General features: G+C 39.3%; 2 protein-coding genes across 2 annotated transcripts in view; both read right to left on the bottom strand.

Moving 5' to 3' along the window:
* Positions 1-8544, bottom strand: part of LOC132892052 (nectin-3-like) — a 51269-nt gene extending 42725 nt beyond the window's left edge. The window contains exon 1 of the mRNA XM_060930403.1: positions 8327-8544. Coding sequence (XP_060786386.1) covers positions 8327-8399 — 73 coding nt within the window. The 5' untranslated portion in view covers positions 8400-8544. The remainder of the gene's footprint in view (positions 1-8326) is intronic.
* Positions 8545-8547: 3 nt separating this feature from the next.
* On the bottom strand, positions 8548-13690 carry LOC132892204 (uncharacterized). Its single transcript, XM_060930597.1, has 4 exons — positions 12671-13690; positions 12338-12381; positions 8688-8812; positions 8548-8594 (listed from the first exon to the last, which is right to left on the bottom strand). Exons 1-4 carry the CDS (start codon positions 13688-13690, stop codon positions 8557-8559), a joined length of 1227 nt encoding a protein of 408 aa, XP_060786580.1. The 3' UTR covers positions 8548-8556.
* Between the last annotated feature and the right edge of the window lie 7837 nt (positions 13691-21527).

The following is a 21527-nucleotide window of genomic DNA, read 5'->3' on the forward strand; positions in this document are numbered from 1 at the left end:
AACTATACAACATGGCAAACATGTTAGATTTCTGTTATAATTACGTGAAAAGAAGCTGTTGTTACACGAATATCCAACTTTTAATTGCACAGCGCAAGAAAACTGGGTCCGTGGCTCGCGGCCATGCTGTGACGTCAGCGGAAGAACACGCTGCGGTTCACTGGCTGTTCTACTCTGGTTCTACTCAATGGAAATGGCGCATGAAAACGCCGGTGAACTCTCTAGTGCTAGCTCTTCCTCTTCTGGGAGTCTAGAATTGTGTTGTGAGTGGGATAGATCGGAAGAATCTAGTGATGACGAACACGGGTGCATCCAACCGTACAGGTTTGAACCTGTTACTGTGCAATCCGAGAGCGACTCCGACCCCGAGATGGACAGCGGACAGGCAGACAGCCCAGCATTGATGAACACCACAAGGTTGGATAACAAGGATTGGTAGGTCAACCCGTATTTGTTCAAAATGTTACGGAATCAATATTTTAATATTGTGTATTGTTGTCTTGCATGTGTAAACACTGCCTATATCATGTAAGCCGTATGCTACACTGAATACATAGTTCCTAATGGAGCATGCAAACGGCTAACATAAGCTTACGACTATGCCTGATCCGTGATACATTTAGGATAATATTGGCAGGCACGTCTTCTAGTTTATGGCTTCTGAGTTTTATCCTTGAATGAAGCAAAATATTTGATAACCTACATCAGCGTAAGCAAATGACAATCTGTAGCCTACTTGTCTGGCTAAGTTAGCTTTCCCTCAGTGCTTGCTTTGAGAAACAAATTCTTTCAACTTGGCAATAAGAGACCACAATGCAAAGGCAAAATACTACAACTGCTACTTCGCATGCACCTCGGGATCTCCGGGAAACTTGAATAAACTTACCCCATCCTTGTGGGTTTTGGAGCAAAAGCCGGCAACACAACGCGAAGGCATAATAACTAATATCTCATATCATCTCTAGCCGCTTTATCCTGTTCTACAGGGTCGCAGGCAAGCTGGAGCCTATCCCAGCTGACTACGGGCGAAAGGCGGGATACACCCTGGACAAGTCACCAGGTCATCACAGGGCTGACACATAGAAACAGACAACCATTCACACTCACATTCACACCTACGGTCAATTTAGAGTCACCAGTTAACCTAACCTGCATGTCTTTGGACTGTGGGGGAAACCGGAGCACCCGGAGGAAACCCACGCGGATACGGGGAGAACATGCAAACTCCACACAGAAAGGCCCTCGCCGGCCACGGGGCTCGAACCCGGACCTTCTTGCTGTGAGGCGACAGCGCTAACCACTACACCACCGTGCTGCCCATAATAACTAATATATTATATATAAAAATAAATGCATAATAATGTATAATAATAATACTAATAATGACAAACTGAACACCTGTCGCATCAACAACAAACTGGTAAGTGAGGAGGAAGATTCTTTAGATGACGTCATATAGTCCCTCCTCCTCATTCGTCTCCTGGGTGCTGCAGCCCCGTCAAATTTGCCCAAATAGCCGCGTTTATCATAACTTGTAAAATAGGCGCCTTCGTGAATTAATATATGGATCATCGGGAATTACTTTTTATGTTATAAAACATCGCCAAAGACGTCAAAAACGTGTCATCAGGTCTTTAAGGAGGCAAAGGAGTTGTGTAGTACAGGCAAGCTGCATTTGCACAGGTTCACTTCTAACAGTATGGAAGTCCTGAAGTCAATCCCAGAGGAGGACCGTGCCCCAAGCATTAAGAATGTTGACATGAACTTGAGAGCTACACATGGAACGAGTTCTTGGCGTGCAGTGGTGCGTATCTTCTGATGACTTCCAGTTCAGGGTTACGGTCAAGGAACGCCCAATGACCAGAAGGGGAGTGTTGGCCACTGTCGCTTCCATCTACGACCCATTGGGGTTTTTAGAACCTTTCATTCTCTGTGGAAAGCAGATTCTACAACAACTCTGCCGAGATAAAGTGAGTTGGGATGAGCCACTCCCAGAAGAGCTTGGAACACTGTGGACATTATGGTTGCAAGATCTTCCAAACCTCTGCAGTGTAAAAATCAAACGTAGCTTTGTCCCAGCAGATTTTAAAGATGTACAGCACTATGAGTTCCATCACTTCGCAGATGCTAGCGTCACAGGTCACGGAGCATGTACCTACTTGAGAGTAACCAATGTCAAAGGAGATGTTCATTGCTCACTAGTTATGGGGAAGTCGCGTGTTGCCCCCACTAAAGTAACTACAGTACTCAGACTCGAACTATGTGCAGCTGTGGTGGCAGCAAGAATGAGTGCCATGTTGAAAACTGAACTGGAATTAGACTGCCTCCAAGAACATTTCTGGACGGATTCCAAATTAGTTCTTGGATATCTCAATAATGACGTCAGACGTTTTCACATCTTTGTCGCAAATAGAATACAGAAGATTAAGTCTCTTACAGATGCCAAGCAATGGCACTTTGTGCGATCTGAAGATAACCCTGCAGATCATGCCTCAAGAGGCCTAATGGCAAAAGAACTGGTTAATTCAAATTGGTTTTCTGGCCCAGATTTCCTATGGAATGAGCAGCTAACACTGGAAGACAAGACGATGAGAGAGCTTGATGTCGATTATCCGGAACTTCAAAGAGTCCAGGTGCTCAGCACTACGGTGAAAGAGGAGAGGACATTGTTAGACCATCTCTCAAAGTTTTCTGACTGGAAAAGAGCAGTGATGGCTGTTGCTCGTCTTAAGCGCTATGCTAGACAATTAAAGGGTGTGAATGATGAACTTAATAGTACTAGTATTGCTGAAAGGCAAGAGGCAGAACTTTTCATAATTAAGTTGGTCCAAGGTGAAGCGTTCACTCATGAAATCAAGAGCATTCAGCAATGCAGTGAAGTAAGACCCAAAGACCCTGTAAATAAACTGTACAAATTAAGTCCATTTATAGACGAGTATGGCCTACTTAGAGTTGGGGGACGGCTGGCAAAATCAGCTCTTCATCCACACATCAAACATCCTGCCAAGGGTCAGTCATGTATCCTCTTTGCTTATTAAGCACTATCATGAAAAGGTGCACCACCAAGGAAGAGGAATGACGGTGAATGAGTTGCGCTCCAATGGAATTTGGATCACTGGCTGTAGTAGCGCAGTCGGGTCTTACATCTACAAATGCACAACGTGCAGAAAGCACAGGGGTCATATACACATGGATTAAAGCAAAAAAAAAAAATAATAATAATAATCTGACTGAAAAAAAAAGCTCCATATCGTTGGCCCCTACCACGTCAGCGATGCGTCAAATTTTAAACGCCGTGCTGTCCATTATCCCCTAGGCCCCTACTTATAGTACATTTACATAATTTTAACAATGACTAAAGCTAAGGCAGGACTTTATCATTGTCATTACTGGCTATAAATGATGAAACATCAAGTTTTCAGCACAAAGTGCAAATTTATTTCAACAATACTTTAGTAATGCACAACAGTGGTTAAGAGAAAAGTGCAAGTGCAGTCGAACTTGAACCACGCTTTCAAAAGAGTGGAACAGAAAGAAAAATAAGAAAATCTGTTGACATAAAACCAGGAAACAAGAAAAGTAAAGTGAAAGTTCACTTTTTCTGCTTCTTGGCAGTGAAGCCAAAGGCATCTAGTTTTTTGCCATTGCTTCCATAGACTTTTTTTTTTATGGCAAACTACACAAAAGCACACACCTGCCATTTTCATCTTTTTGCACCATGAACTAAATGGCTTGCCATTATCGCCTATTTCATTTAGCCAAGCCCATCTCCACTTATTCTTTACCGTGCTGTTGATGTTTGACACATCTGTGCCTTCATTTAAAAGAAGCGCGTCCATGCTGGCAAAACCGAAAGTAATTTGACGCGCTCTAGTAATGGAAATCGAAGGGCCTATGTCAGGTGGCCTTATACGCAGTACTCGAGTTGAGGGGGGGGGGGGGGATGTGGGGGGCATCCCCCTTCTGAAATAAAAATCTCAAATCATCCCCCTTATAAAACAGCCATCCCCCCATCACATCCCTTGTGCCATTTTACCAATTAATGTGGAAATTAGCCTACTATTATTTTAACAAATATTACTACCATTTCAACATTAGAGGCTTTGCGCAGTGATGGCCTGCATGTAGCCGGATAAAAAAAACGCATATTTATTTATTCGGTTGCACCTCTCATTCACACCTATACGGAGGTTTCAGTCGGCGAAAACAGCTACTTTCGCAAACTCGGGGCAGAGTGGAGATTTCTGAAAACTCCATCTTCAGACACGCGTGTAAATCGGGAAAACGAAGCAACAGTGGGCGAGAGGGCGTGCGCGAATATAATGAGTCATAGGTGTGAATCTTTCACCGAATGCCAATTGTCCCGGTTCTTCATGAAAGCGCGCACACAAATTCATCAGGTTAACTTTCAAATAACTGTTCTTGTGCACTTGCGACACCGGCACCACTTTCCTGAATTTTGAGCTTTGGAGTATTCGCTTCTTTATCTATTTAATCAATGAATTTGTCACATACATTAAATTAGTAATGTAAAACATCAGTAGCCAATTTAAGCAATAGCTGTTTTCTCCACTGTTTTCCGACCTTTTGTGCTTAGTGAATGAGACACTTCATTACACTCCACTGGCCGACTTCCAATTCTGGACTTTTTTGAAAATGTAAAATATAGGCCTACGAGATGTTTTTTTGGGACTTAATTCGCGTTGGTCCTTCACTATTAATTTTTGAGACTGACGAGGCACTAAATACTGTGGAATTATTTTCTCCTTACTATGAAGTTTGGCATCTTAAACAAGTGTCGGGAAATCTTGCAGCCCGACTCTGCAGCCTCCAATGTTTAAGCGAACTGCTGAAACCATAATGTTTAAAGATTAAATCGTAGGCTAATCAAACCAAAGAAAAATACAGCCTTTCCAGGACGTTGTCTGCCGAAGCCTGTTTAACCTACAAAAGGCTTAATAGCAAAGGTCTTGCTGCGGCTTCAACTTTTTCACCTGATCACCTTTCAATAGGCAAATATCATTATTACTACTACTACAAAAGGCCTAGTATTAGTAGTAGACAAGTAACCTATTTGCTTAGTAGGACAGCCAAATTGTTTCATCAGTGGCCTACGCCGAGTCTCCCCGGGACTAGACAGTAGCGGAGGCTGTATTTATTTATTTATTTAGGCCTATCTAGCGCAACAACTTATTCCTTTACATATACTCAAACATAGCACAAGAAAGGGCTCAACAACAGGCAATCACAGCAGCTTGGTGAAGTTCTAAATCACATCGGTGTCAGACCCTACCCTTTTTTTTTCCTCGGATCTGCATCAATCTCATTATTGACCTTTAGCGCTTCCAGCTGACGGAAATCCGTCGTAGCGACAGAAAACTTTAATCCATGTATACAGAAACCAAGGATGGCAGATTTGCCACCAGAGAGAACAGAATTGACTCCTCCTTTCACGTATTGTGGCTTAGATTGCTTTGGACCATTTCACGTGAAGGAAGGAAGGAAAGAGCTGAAAAGGTATGGTCTTCTCTTCACCTGCATGTGTTCTCGAGCTATACATGTTGAAATGTTGGATGACCTTACCACTGATGCATTCATTAATGCTTTGTGTGCATTCATAGCAATACGGGGAAATGTCAGGCAACTAAGATGTGATCAAGGTACCAACTTCGTAGGTGCAAAGAGGGAATTTTTAAATGCCATGAAAGACCTGGATCAGGAGCAGATTAAGAAATATGGATGTGAGTTTGTGATGAACACCCCATCATCAAGTCATATGGGAGGGGTATGGGAGAGACAGATAACAACCATCAGGAGTGTTCTGTCAGCAATTCTGGACCAGTCTGGCAAAAGACTCGACAGTGCTTCACTGCGAACCTTTTTGTAGGAAGTTATGGCCATTGTGAATAGCAGACCGCTAACAACTGAATATCTTAATGATCCAATAACCCCTGAACCCCTGACACCAAACCACATCCTTACAATGAAGTCTGGTATTCTGTCGCCACCTCCTGGCCATTTCATGAGTGAGGCTCTGTATTTGCGCAAAAGATGGCGTCAAGTACAGTTCTTGGCAAATGAATTCTGGACCAGGTGGAAGAAGTAGTAGTATCTCCTTAATTTACAACAGAGACAAGTATGCCACCGAGAAAGGAGAAATACAAAGGTGAATGACATTGTTATCTTACAAGAGGATGGCTCTCCTCGGAATCAATGGAAATTGGCTAAAGTAGTTGAGGTTTATCCCAGCACTGATGGGAGAGTCAGAAGGGTTAAACTGTTGGTAGGAGATTCCACCTTGAACCATGAGGGAAGACGTAATTCTAAACCCCTTTATCTTGATAGACCTGTGCACAAGGTAGTTGTTTTAATTGAAGCAGAATAATTGCGTTTCATATTAAATGCCTGGTTTTTTTTTTAATGTTAAGTGTGAAATCAACTAATATGTGATTTGGTGGGAGTGTAACTGTCATAGTTTGTTTTGTTATTTTTTGTTTTCATTAAATATCATGTTTGTAATGTCCAAGAATATGTTTGTGTTTAATTTAATATTTACGCTGGGTCATGTTGGGTCAGGCGATGTCACGTGTTGCACACGGACATTATTAGGTGCCGTACCACTCGCCTAGGTGATGTATGCATTGTGCGCATGCGCCTGTATAGAATGTTGATGTTATGAATCAAATGTATGCGCGTGCCAGTAAGCACGGAGAGAGGTGAAATCAGTTACAAGCTACAGTCAGTTGTGTATATATTGTCTTGTCCCACGAATAAACCCGAATCGACGAAGCTTCGGAGTCATCCTCGTTTTATATACAAGCCGAGTCTTGCGCAATGGACTGGACTATGGTCGCGGCCATGTTACAAGCCGCGGGCTAGTTTGAAACGTTTGATGCTGTGTTTTAAGCTTTAAGTCTCATTCCCTCTTCAGTTATATGCAGCCAGCGAAGTATGTTTGTTTCTTGTCTTTGCTGTTTTTGATTTATATTGCGTTGTATCTGGGTTTATGATTTCTCTACTGATTTTGTGTTGTGTTTGTACTGTCAGTTTGACGGTGGATGAAAGATGAATGAAGTGGATTTTATGGATTACGTTATTAAATAGGGGTGTCACGATTCACTCACTCTTCAATTCGATACGATTATCGATTATTAGTACTCGATTCGATTCTTTTCGATTCAATTCACTTTAAGTTGATAAACAAGTAAGAAATGTACTTTGACTAGTTTCACTTTAATTTGAAAACTGTTACACAAAGGTAAAATTTTCAGTCAACAGTCAACATTAACTCAAAATAATGAAATGAGCAATAAGTAGGAGAGTTATACACGGTATCATACCTAAAATTTTATCAGAAATATAGATATGATACTATGATTCTCCCCAACATGCTACATTAGACAAGCTAACCTCATTTATAAAAAGATACACACTTATATATGACGTGTATTTGATATACATGATGTATATTCATACATTGTTACTTTACGGAAATCTTCAATAAGTTTGGTCTTTTCATGACAGCCTGTTGTAGACCTATAATGCACATGAAATGACACTCCTCACCTCAACATGTCCTTTACAATCATTTAAGCCACCATGGGCAATGCTGAAACCACTGCTGCAAACAGTACATCGCGCGAAACTGTCATTATTTTCTACCCTTATTAGACAGGGAGATTCTTTTGTGTAATCTGAGCTGAAGTGGGTTTTGCACTTTCGTTTTTTGGGGCGTGCGCTCTCTCTCTGCTATGCCGGTCGGTCCTCCAGGAAAGGGATAAAAGCCCGCCCACACTGAAAGCTAATTGGCTTATTTTGCTGAGTAACCCAATCAGGATGCTCTTTGGATGGCATGCGCTACATGAACAGGCACACAGGCAGTGTTGCCACATTGGGTGGTTTTAATAAGTGCATTTTGGTGGGTTTTGAACATATTTTGGGATGGAAAACGTCAGCAATATCTGGCAACACTGCACACAGTCTCCCTCGCGCGCGCACATTCTAAGATGCGTGATGCAGACCTTAACGTTGCGCGCTTCTATCAATATGCAGGACACTCCCGGAAGTTCTGGGAGACTTGGGATGTAAGGTAATTCATGAATCGAATCGAAATTGAAGTATGACGAATCGAAATCGAATCGTACTGCTACCGATTCGATGAACCGAACCGAATTGTGACACCCCTATTATTAAAAGATTGATCATCCATCAGTAACTAAAACTTGGCTCAAGCGTGATTTCTGGAGGGCGTGACACACAGCATAACGGTATCAGTGTTGCTGTTGAAGTCTGCCCCCCGTGTAAACAGAAGATTTGGTACGCTTACCTGTGATTCTGCTGCAGAGGGAAAACAGAGAAAAAATAAAGCTGACCAAAGTAAATCTCTTTCCGAAATGCATTTCCCCAGTTCCAAAGCATGCTGCTCATATCACACACAGCCGGAAAATTCAAGAGACCGGAAACTGGGGCTTAAACACCGTACAAACAAATCCTGAACTCGTGAAACTGAGTTTCACGAACTTTCCGCTGTACAAGCTGCTTCTTCTTCTTCTTAGTTTATTGGCAGATTACATCTCTTTGGTGCATACCGCCACCTACTGTACAGGAGTGTGTAAAGGGACTTGGCAGACTATGGCTATTTGATCAAGTAAACAAAAAAAAAAAAATTTAAATCCTTTTCATTAGACCTGAGTTATTGAGAAAAATAAATAGGGATTTCATTTTATCTCTTTGCATTCCTTCTTCTTTCAGGATATTCACTATTCCATTTTCTGCCTCTCTTTCTTTCCACTGTCGTCTGTGTTCTGAGTATCTGTAACAGTTAAATAGAACATGATCTACATCCTCTTTAACTTGGCAGTACCTGCATAACCCATTACTCTTCCCTACTATCTGCAATGTACCATTAAGACATGTGTGACCCAACCTTAGTCTACTATACACAACCTCTTCCCTTCTGTTGAGACCTGTAGCCCTTTTCCCCCAAACATTTCCCTGATTTGAGTGGTAGAACCTGGCATTGTGCTCTGCCTTCCAATCATGTTGCCATTTGATCAGCATTTCTGACTTAAGTTTAGTTTTTGCTTCTCCCTTCCCCATTGAGATATTAATTCCTATATGTTCTTTTTCCAGCATTTTCTTGGCAATTTTGTCAGCCATTTCGTTTCCTTTAATTCCAACATGTGCTGGGACCCAACAAAATTGAACTAATATTCTAAGATTTCTAATATTTAATAGCAAATGTCTTGTCTCAATTACCAGATCCTCTCTTACTGTATTACCTGATTCAAGGCTGAGCAAAACTGCAAGTGAGTCAGAGCATATAACAGATCTAAGTGGTTTGATTTCTTCAATCCATCTCAGTGCAGTAATTATTGCAGTTAACTCTATTGTGTATATTGATAAAAAATTACTTAATCTATATCCATAACTTTTGTTAAATTTTGGGATAAAAATCCCAATTCCACAATGACCATTTTGTATATCTTTTGAGCCATCTGTAAATATCTTTACAAACCCATAGTATTTAGATACAAGATGTCTTTCACAGTACATAGCTAATGCCCGTTCATTAGTTTGTTCCATTTTCTCTTTCAGCAGTTCTAGATCAACTTTTGGGACTGGCAACATCCATGGGGGAACTTTGCTCAAAACAAGTGCAGGACTAAAGCGAAAGTCTTTAATTCCATATTTCTCCCCCATGTCATGAACTTTCCACCCAAAACCAGGACTCTTTAATTGGTATTCCCAACAGTTGTTTAGCACAGACAGAGCAGGATTATTTGTACTCCCCATAAGCCTAACCCAGTATGTTAACGACAGTTTCTCAAATCTTAATTTAATTGGGGGTTCCTCAGCCTCGACTAACAGTGCACAGGTAGGCGTTGTTTTGATTGCTCCTAAGGCAATCCTTAGGCCTTTAAACTGAACTCTTTCAAGCTTCCTAATAGATGTTGTACATGCAGAACTATACACTATACATCCATAATCTATGGTTGATCTGATTAGTGCTTTGTATATGTTCATGAGTGATTCTTTATCCGCACCCCAGTGTTGCCCAGAAATCATCCTCATAAGGTTTAATACTTTTTTGCACTTAGTTTCTATATGTACTATGTGATGTTTCCATGTAAGTCTTTCATCCATCACCATCCCCAGATATTTGAATGTTTTTACTCTTTCAAGTGTTTGATTATATAACATTACTTTATAAGTCTCTGGAACCTTCTTTTTAGTAAAAAACATTACCTTAGATTTTTGTATAGAGAACTTGAATCCCCAGTCTATTCCCCACTGTTCTAGTATTTGTATCTCTTTTTGTATGCTTTCCACAATATGTGAAATGTTACGCCCCCTTTTCCAAATCACAGCATCATCTGCATACAATAATCCTTCTCTTCCTTTCTCAAATATGTCATTAATCATGAGGTTGAATAAAATAGGGCTGATGACGCTCCCTTGTGGAATACCACTTTCTACCATGATCTCATCTGATAGTCCATTTCCTACTCTGACCCTCAAGGTACGATGTGATAAAAAGTCAAGAATGTAATTATACATTTTCCCATCAATTCCAATCTTCTCTAATTTGATTAATAGTCCCTCTCTCCACATTGTGTCATAAGCTTTTTCAATATCCAAAAAAACTGCCACCATTACCTCTTTCATAACTAACGTCTTTTCAACCTCATTACAAAGTTTAACAAGAGCATCACTAGTTGATTTACTTCTTCTAAATCCTGTTTGATAGCCTTTAAGCAAGTCTTCCTTTTCCAGAAAGTAATTTAATCTGGCCACTACCAATTTTTCCATTAACTTTCCTAAGTGTGAGGTTAAAGCTATTGGTCTGTAGTTACCTGGATTACTAGAATCTTTCCCAGGTTTAGGAAATGGAAGAATTACTGCCTTTTTCCATAATATGGGTAATTTGCCTTCATTCCAAATTTTATTAAATAGTTCTAGGATCTTTTCTAGCATTTTGTCAGGGAGTTTCCTAAACATGGCATAACATAAATTGTCAATTCCTGGTGATGAATACGCTGTATTAGCAACAGCCATTTTTAACTCTGGTAATGTAAAGTCTTCATCAAGTATTGACCCTGTTCCTGTTTTAGCATTTAATATACCTTTATTTGCTCTTAAAATTTCCTCTCTCCTTTTTTTATAACACTCGTCAAGATGATCTCCTTTATGTATGTTTGCAAATATTTTAGCCAACATATTAGCCTTTTCATTGTCTGATATAGCTTGTAAATTCTTGTCACTAATTAACACAGGAATATTTGATGGCTTATACCTGCCTGACATTTTTTTAACCATCATCCACATCTTATTCAAAGTTGTCTCCCTACCTATTGTAGCACAAAACTGTCTCCAAGATTCCCTTTTGACTTGTTTAATCACTTTCCTTGCTAGAGCTTTTTTCCTTTGGTATTCCATAAGATTGTCCATAGTTAATGTTTTACGCAATATTTTGAAAGCTCGGTTTCTGTCTTTAATGACTTCTTGACACTTTTGATTCCACCATGGGACATTCATTTTTTTCTTCTGACTTTTACTGATAGGAATACTTTGACTAGCTGCAGTGATAATAGGAATGGTTATATTATTGTTCACCTGATCTATAGTTTGTTCTTTCTCTGGCATGTTTTTCATTTCATTATTGCAACTATATAAAAAATTTTCCCAATCTGCTTTAATAAAATTCCACTTGTGATGTATGTAACTCTCTTCAATTTTCAGTTCAATTCCTACTCTGCAAAATATTGGAAAATGATCACTACCAATGCTTGTATTTAGATCAACTTCCCACTCGCATATACTGGCTAATTTCCTGTCTACCAGAGTTAGATCAATACATGATGTTTTATTTTTGTATACATTTATCCTTGTACCAGTACCGTTATTTAAACATACAAGCATCCTGTCATTTATCATTTCTTCTACAACTTCCCCATTCAGATCTGTATAATTACTTCCCCATAGACTGTTATGGGCATTAAAGTCCCCACACCATATTTCTCTATGAGATCTTATGAAAATATCTTTCAACAGCCCATTTATTAAAGCTTTACATGGGTTATAATAATTAGCAATTGTATATTTGCCATTATCACCATTAAAAATTTCACTCACAATACAGTCATGCTCTTCAGCTGTTTTTAAATGTCTGTATGATATCCCTTCTTTGATAAAGGTCACACACCCTCCTCCTCTATCTTTTATTCTATCCTGTCTTATACTGTTGTAACCTTTTAAGACAAAATCCAAATGTGGTTTTAACCATGATTCCTGAATGCATATAACATCTGGTTTACTGCTTAATTCTTCAACATACCTTTTAAACTCCTGTCCATTTGCAATTAGACTTCTTGCATTCCACTGGAGAATGATAAAAACCATTAGGCATTTAACCAACTTGTGACTCTCCATACTTGCTATTTAACATTTCATGAATTTCATCAGCTTTAGTTATAATACCCAAAAAATCATTTGCAGTTTTTACAACTGATCTAATTCGGTCACTCTTACTAGAATGTTGCATTGTAACATTTACTATGGTACAAATGAATGCAATAAATTCATTTTCCTTAATCAAAAGGGTGTCATTTGTAATGCGTGTTTTACATTTACAACATTTTGGCTCTGGGTTAGGCTTTGTTAGGCCTACCTTTGTTAGCTGAGACATATTGGTCCCATCATCATTCTGTCTTACAGAGCTAGAGCTGTGGGCATAACTTATTGGAGTCCAAGAAACTTGCTTTGATGGGGAGACATTTCTATTAGCATTGGTGTCTTTCTTAGCTTTATTTATTTCCTTTAATGCATCTGCATATGAGACATGATAAGTTACTTTATATTTCTGGACCTCCTTTGCTTCTTTCTGCCTCTCACATCCTCCATAAGCAGCACTATGCTGACCTCCACAATTGCAGCATTTTAACTGAGCATTTTCTCCACATTTCCCATATTCATGTCCTTCTCCACACTTTGCACATCTAAGTTTACCCTTACATTGGGCTGCTACATGTCCAAATCGTTGGCATTTAAAACATCGCAAAGGGGGAGGAATATATTCTCTCACTGGGTAGCACATGAAACCCATTTGTATCTTGTCAGGCATTTCATCTTTAAAGTGAAGTAAAATCGATAGGCTTTCTGTTTTCTCTTTACCTTTGGTGAGTCGTTTTGCATCCACTATCTCTCCTCCTTTCAGGTTATTCTTAATATCTTCAATGGATACTGAAACTGGAATCCCTGTTATAACTCCTCTTTTCTTAGCTATTGCTCCTGGGACGTGTGATGTTATTTTATATCCATTTAGTGATGTTTTCTTTAAGATTTCCCTTCTCTGATCTTCAGATATCGCAAAAATCATTAGTCTTCCATTTCCTAAGAAGCGTGCATGATTGATTTTACCTATTTCTTTTTCTATGGCTTTGGTGACATGAATGGGGTGTAAATCTGGCCCTTGTTGTTCAAAAACTATGATAACTTTCCAAGCTGGTTCCTTATCAGGTTTACTCATAGGTTTACTTCTCTTAACTGTTTCTACAGATCCGCTACTATTGCTACCATCTGATCTTCGTCGTCTCACTTGCCTTCTCCTCACTTCCTCCCAAAACATATCATCATCATCATCATCCACCTTCTCTTTATCTTGTCTATAACCATCTGATTCTTCTGCCATTGTCCACTTTACATTCACTGTAGAGTTGAAGTTTTTAGCGTTCAAACCTTCCGCCAAAAACAAAATCCGTCCCGGCTTTCCTCCGCCTCTCTCACCGGCTAACCTCTCCGCTCTGTACAAGCTGCTTCTTCTTCTGTTGGTTTACAAACGGTGTGTATTACCGCCATCTACTGGGCTGAGGTGTGATCCAAGGGATATTAAGTCACAGATGTGTTATAAAACAAAAAAACTAAATTCTTCTTGCTAATTGTGTTTCCCTTAAATACTGTATTAGGCTGACTTAATAAATTATTCATAGTTACAGGTTTCCTTATTGCCCTCCTCATCTTCTCTCTTTCAGTAGAATCCTGTCTGCAGTGTAAAAGAACATGCTCCACTTTTTCCATTTCTCCACAGTGTGCACAGGCCCCAGACTGATGTTTCCCTATGGTATACAACCCACCATTTAGACTTGTGTGCCCAATCCTCAGCCTAGTCATCCATCCCTCCTCCTGCCGTTTCAGTTCACCACTCCTTCTTGTTCCTTTTGTAAAGTATACAGATGTCTTCCTTTCTCCTCTGTACTCCATCTATCCTGCCATATTCTATTGATGTCTTTAATTATTACTTTAATTTCTGCTTTACTTAATGGAACCTTAAGTTCAACCTCATTTGCCTTGGTGGCTTCTTTAGCCAGTCTGTCCACCTTTTCATTTCCCTCAACCCCCTTATGTGCTGGAACCCATGTGAACTGAATAAGTAGCTTTTGCTGATTTATATTAAATATGAGGTGATTTATTCATCTAAGAGGTCTTGTCGGCATGTGGATTTTCCGCTTTAGATACTGGTTAAGGAAGACATTGAATCTGAACAGATGACTGCTTTACTAGGCTTCACCTCCTCCACCCACTGCAGGGCCAGTATGATAGCCATCATCTCTGCTGAGAAAATTGACAGATGATCTGACGTCCTTTTTTTATATTAAATATTGTAGCTGGGGATATGTACTGCTGCTCCTGTTTTACCAGTTTCGTCTTTTGAAGCATCTGTATATATGTGTTGTACCATCGTACATTATTTCTAAATACTGCTGTACATTCTGATAAACACCTCTAGATTTTACTTTCTCCTTTGTTTCCATGTTTACAACAGGGAAACAGAATAACCAAGAGGGAATGATTGACCTTACTATTGTTTTACGGAATGGAATGTTGTTGATCCCCACTTGATTTGCCTGCTGATTACCATCCCACCCAAAAGCTACGTATGAGGTGACCATACTCCCAGCATTCCCTGAGTCTCTGTTGGGTCGGGTGATTGTCCTCATGACCCTGTAGATTAAGCCAATATGATACTAATAATTTCAGCTGCCTGAGGTCCAGTGGCATCTCCCCTGTTTCCACCTGAAGTGCTGGGATTGGAGAGGTTCTGAAGGCACCACAGCAGATACGAAGGGCTTTGGCTTGTATCCTGTTCAGCTCTGATAAGGAAGACTTAGCTGCTGAATTATAAACTATACATCCATAATCCAAGACTGGTCGAACTAAAACGTCACAATATTCATGCAGCTTGCAACCAATATGACCAATAAATACTGTTAAGACACGACTGTGAGAATGAAGTGTCTCATTCTCATTATCTCTAGCCGCTTTATCCTGTTCTTCAGGGTCGCAGGCAAGCTGGAGCCTATCCCAACTGACTACGGGTGAAGGGTGGGGTACACCCTGGACAAGTTGCCAGGTCATCACAGGACTGACACATAGACACAGACAACCATTCACACTCACATTCACACCTACGCTCAATTTAGAGTCACCAGTTAACCTACCCTGCATGTCTTTGGACTGTGGGGGAAACCGGAGCACCCGGAGGAAACCCACGCGGACACGGGGAGAACATGCAAACTCCGCACAGAAAGGCCCTCGCCGGCCACAGGGCTCAAACCCAGACCTTCTTGCTGTGAGGCGACAGCGCTAACCACTACACCACCGTGCCACCCAAGAATGAAGTGAAAATGGCAAATAATATGAGAAAATAATCCTGTTTCAATAACTGTCCTAAATAGAAAAGAAGTATTGTACAACCTCTGTACTGGTATAATAGATAGATAGATAGATAGATAGATAGATAGATAGATAGATAGATAGATAGATAGATAGATAGATAGAAATAAGAAATATACAAAAGAGAAAGATGCATTGTATCAGAGAAAAACTGAAATAATCTCCGTTGAAAGAATTATCGGAGTAAAGCTGTTAAAAAATGATCAGAGACTAAACTGGGAAAGAAAAAAAACCAAGAGCAGTGACGGGGAGCGCTATAAAGATATGTAAGGAATGTGGGTAAAGTGGAGAAAATACAAGGAGGTAATGAAAGGGGAAAAAGTCAGGAGATGTTTTTCTTGGGGCAAATTTGATCGGATACGACGGTTTATCACATAAGCCAAATACACACGATGGGAGTGGTAAGATGGCGGCCAGATGGCTTTACTCGTCTCCCCTGCGGGGAATGGGCTCCGAGCTCTCCAGAGTTTATACAGAGCTCAGTGGGTTTCATTGGCGGTTGGTGATCAACGTATTGGTGCACTACCGCCACCAACTGGCATGGAGTGTGGATCCGGATATCCAATTTAGACCAAAAAAAAAAACCTTTCCCAACTCTCCGGAAGTGTACTACTGCCACCCCAGGAAAAAAAAACAGTATCGCATAATAACGTGAAAAGTTTGTGATAAAAACATACTTTTCACGTTGTAACAATATAGTCAAGTCGTGTTAATATGGAATCAATTTTGTGCCAAAATGTTCATACAATACTTTTGAAATATCAAACAAAAACAAATCAAAATAAAAAAAAAAGTAAATTTTTTTAGACTGGCAAACAAATTATTCGTGTAATCGTGCAAAATATCAGTCTATTACTCTTCAGAAACCTTTTATTTTTGTTCCGCATCTTTCTCAGTTTTGTTTGACGTAATTTATTTTGGTTGCGATTCCAGCTTTCTCGTTTGCGCTCCCTGACTTTTTGCTTGCAGTTTTGGCACAAACTTCACGTGTGGGTGGGCTGTCCAGGAATGCATTCCCATTGGCTAACTTGTGTTTGACTGACAGCTACGCTCGGCCATTCCCTACACGGATTCTGGCGGACTCTTTGACGAGTGACCGATCCATTGACGGTAAACAAGGATCGAGTGGACTTGAGTGGCGACTATGATATTGAATTAATTCAACAAAGTGTAAGTGCAGGACAAATGTGTTGTATGTGTTGCAGTAGTACACATTATGCAGGTGTTTCGTGGCAAGTCAAATGTTAGCCTTAGCTCCACTACCCAATATAATAGCTGTCTTGCTAACGTTAAACATACCTGCATAACGTGTACTACTGCAACACATACAACACGTTTGTCCCGTACTTACACTTTGTTGAATTAATTCAATATCATAGTCACCACTGAAGTCCACTCGATCCTTGTTTACCGTCAATGGATCGGTCACTCGTCAAACAGTCCGCCAGAATCCAAGTAGGAAATGGCCGCAACAGCTTCCGGGGGAATCACTGAGCGTAGCTGTCAGTCAAACACAAGTTACCCAATGGGAATGCATTCCTGGACAGCCCACCCACACGTGAAGTTTGTGCCAAAACTGCAAGCAAAAAGTCAGGGAGCGCAAACGAGAAAGCTGGAATCGCAACCAAAATAAATTACGGCAAACAAAACTGAGAAAGACGCGGAACAAAAATAAAAGGTTTCTGAAGAGTAATAGACTGATATTTTGCACGATTCCACGAATAATTTGTTTACCAGTCTAAAAAAAATTGACTTTTTTTTGTATTTTGATTTGTCGTTTTTGTGTGATATTTCAAAAGTATTGTATGAACATTTTGGCACAAATTTGATTCCATACTGTTTGGCCAAAGCAGTGGAGAGGAGGAGAGATGAACCGGCCACCATCTTCCACGCGCTGCTCCCTCTAACAGTGATTTAGTCAGTCGGTGATGGGTTGGGGGCAGCTAAGTCCCCAAATCAGGGTGTCAGCTATGAATCTGAGTGAATTCAGGTATTGTTCATCTCCAAAAGGCCATCCCAAAATCACCAGAATGCAGGAAATCACACCAACCAAATCCAAAATTTTCTGGGGGAGGACCCCCATACCCCCCGGCAATGTATTAAAAATTCCCTGGGGGGGTCTGGGAGAGGCTTCCCTGAAATGAATTTTGTCAGGTTGGGATGTCTGAGTCAGATACAAATGTAGCGACACTGTCATAGCCTTGCTGTCACAGGGTCCCCACTTTGGTGCGAGTACCCAAGGAGACCAGACATGTCTAGACAGTTGCCACAGCAACGGGTTAATTAGTCCACAGAATATTCATAAATCAGCTTGTCTACTAAAAGTGATGACAGTTCTGCGTAAGCTAAATAAGGAAAATCCCGGAAAGCGGACACAATCGGTGACGTCAGGGCCAGGCTAATTTGCATCGGTTTTGGTGCGAATGGGTGATACCAACCTACAGTACAAAAGAATGCAGACGGGGCATGAGGATGAAGGGACACAGCAGGGTTTAATAAGGGAAAACAAAGGTGCGCAGCGGGCTGTTTATTCACACTACTCTCTCCTTTTCTTCCTTGGAAATAGTCAGAGGACTCCCCCGTTCTGAGAAATTTATCAAGCTCTTTTCTTTCACGTCCATATTTCTTACAGTGAAGTATTACATGCTCTACTGACTCCGGATAGCTACAGTATTCACAATTTCCGGTTGGGTGTTTGCCTCTTTTGTTTAGAGAATAGTTAAGCCCTGTATGTCCAATTCTTAAACAGGTGATCATGATGTCTTCTCTTCGACTCCTGCCAGTATTCACCTGTTTTTCAGTGTAATATAGATATCTTCCTGTTTCATTGCCATCCCAATCCTCCTGCCAGACTGACTTTGTGTAGAACTTGATGTAAATCTTAGCCTCTGCCTTATTAATTGGGATTTGCAATTCTATTTCTATATTATTTAGTGTTTGCTTAGCCAACTTGTCAACCTGTTCATTTCCCTCCACGCCATCATGAGCAGGTACCCAAAGAAAACTAGTTATAATGCCTTTGGAATCTATTTTAAGCAAAGTTATAAAGATTTAATTGATTATATCTGTTCTGAATGATTTACCTGATTGAATACTTTCCAGTGCAGAGTAACTATCTGAGATTATGACTGTTTTGTTTATTGCATTTTCTTTAACCCATTCCACGGCCAATAATATTGCCACTGATTCTGTAGTAGTATATGTTGTCATATTGTCAGTCACTCTTTTCTTCATACTCACTCCATTCTTTGGAATATACACTGCTAATCCAGCACATTCTTTATTGGGGTCTTTAGAACCATCTGTAAATATACATGTATGATTTGAAAAATAAAAATCCAAATAATTTTGTGCAATATCCCTCACCGATATATCCTTAAATGATTTCTTTTTTTATTTCCTGATGAATATTTTAATCTACAACTGGTAATGGGAATAACCATGGTGGGACTGGTGATAATGGGACTGTTGGGCAGTACTGTAGCTGATGTCGACCAATACTCTCTGCTTTATTATCACTTATCCGTCCAAACCATAGGAAATTAGATTCATGATGTTCCCAGCAATCTTTTGTAATACTTTTAGCAGGATGGTCGTCATAATGCCCCTGAAGATTGACCCAATATGCATCAATTAATGTACATCAATTGTAGCCTTCTGAACCTTAATGGCATTTCCCCCATTTCCACCTGCATTGAAGACACTGGGGATGTTTTAAAAGACCCACTGCAAATTCTTAAAGCCTGAGCTTGTAGTACATCTAATGTTTTAATATTTGATTCTGCTGCTGACATAAGTGAGACATCCATAATCAAACGCAGATCTCATAAGAGCCCAATATATGTTTTTTTTAAGGATGCTCTGCTTGCTCCCAAAGTTCATCCTGTCAAACACTGGAGAATATTGAGTATCTTTTTGAATTTATTTTTGACCTTATCCAATGAGACTGAAATTATACTTTTGTTTCGAGTCGTGTTTATTTTGGGTCGGTTTCATGAACAGTGGAAAATCACTAATGTTCACGATAGATCATTTTATCAGTTCGTGTCCTCCAGACTGAAACAAAACACGGGATATTTAACTTCCTGTAGTACCGGAAACTGGCCCTGTGCCCAAACTTTTTTAAATTTTTAAATTTTTTTTATTAATTGAACAGTGGAAAAATACAAACTCTCAGGGAGGATATGGATTAAAATTAAAGATTAGGGGATTCATGCAAGGGAAGAAAATACAATAACAAATAAAGTGCATGTAAATTACATTTTAAATTAGGCAATTAAATGAACACAACGGAGCAGAGACACAAAAAGGGAAATGATTCATAAATTACAATAACAAATAACGAGCAATGTCTATACTTGTTTTTCTTGCAATTTTGCAGTCTATTTTTTTGAGAGACAAGAAAAACATTTTAAAATCATTAATAAATCCAGGGAAGGAGGGCTTACAGTCTTGCACAGTGAATATGATATTTACCCCTTAATAAAATTATGTTAATAATGTCTGAGACAGAAGAGGGCAAATTATCCATGTAGAAAATAATATGATATAATTCAAAGGATGGAACATCATTAATTTTAAGTGATACCCAGTTTTTTATATCTGACCAAAAACAATGAGATACAGGGCATAAATAAAACAAATGCTCCAGTGTTTCATCGTCATTATTGCAGAAGGAACACTGATCCACCTCAAAATTAAATCTTTTTTTAAGAAGCTCTGCCACAGGATAAATCTTATTGATGATATTGAAATGCGTTTCTTTAACTTTAGGCAAAATAGGCCATTTAATAAATTTTGAATATGCTTTGTTTAAAGTGCCCGAAGTTACCAAATTAGAACCTTGCCAAGTTATCCCTCTGCAATAATCATGAAACATTTTGGATTTCAAAACATTACTAATGAACTACTTATTAAATTTTTATCAGTCAGATTATATTCTCCAATCAATAGATTTGGTAGTACTGTTAAAGGATTATTGTATACTAAATAATTGTGAATCAACTGGATCAAAGGTAAAGGAATCACATTACATATTTTGTTATATTCTCTTTGAGTACAATTTAAGTTATATTTTTCTACAAAGTCTGTGTAACTTAAAATGATACCATTACAATCCATTAAATCAGTTACAAATATAATGCCTCTTTCAAACCAATTACTTTTGAAGATTGACTTCCTGTTTATTGTGATTACTCTGTTGTTCCATAAAGTTGAACTATGAGGAGAAAAATTGTGAGTAAATATCATTTTCCAAAAATGAAGAATATGTTTATGAAAATTAGACAACTTTATAGGGCTCCTGTTCACATCAAAATCACATTTCAAAATAAAATCTAAACTTCCTATTTTCTTAAACAAAGACCTTGGGATGTGAAACCACATTGAATTTGGCTGTGACAGACAAGATTTTATCCAGTTTATTCTAAAGGTGCCGATCATAGATTCAAATTCTGGAGCTTTAATACCACCCTTGTCATACACCTTAACCAGTTGGGACCTTCTAATATAGTGTGTTTTATTCCTCCATAAAAACTGGAAAATAACTGTGTTGGCTTTATTAATATTTTCTGAGGAAATATACAGGGAGTGGCAAGGATAAATCAGTTTGGAAATACCTTCCGCTTTAGATAAAGTGATTCTGCCAAAAATAGTGAGGTCTCTGGTTAACCAGTGACTGAGTGATTTCTTCATATCTAATATAGGATTAGAAATATTAGTGTCTTCTCTTCTAATTAAATTTTTAGATATCATTAATCCTAAATATTTAACTTCAGATTCAACTCTAATTGAGT

The sequence above is a fragment of the Neoarius graeffei genome, chromosome 9, assembly GCF_027579695.1.
Source record: "Neoarius graeffei isolate fNeoGra1 chromosome 9, fNeoGra1.pri, whole genome shotgun sequence".
NCBI classification, from domain to species: domain Eukaryota; kingdom Metazoa; phylum Chordata; class Actinopteri; order Siluriformes; family Ariidae; genus Neoarius; species Neoarius graeffei.

What these genes read in the sequence shown, in the direction of transcription:
- LOC132892204 (XM_060930597.1), bottom strand. Translation starts at nt 13,690, where the DNA reads ATGGCAGAAGAATCAGATGGTTATAGACAAGATAAAGAGAAGGTGGAT. An exon ending in AATGGACAGGAGTTTAAAAG is followed by an intron (nt 8,813 to 12,337) that starts GTATGTTGAAGA and finishes TAACTGTTACAG; the next exon opens with ATACTCAGAACACAGACGAC. An exon ending in TATTTTTCTCAATAACTCAG is followed by an intron (nt 8,595 to 8,687) that starts GTCTAATGAAAA and finishes CCTGTACAGTAG; the next exon opens with GTGGCGGTATGCACCAAAGA.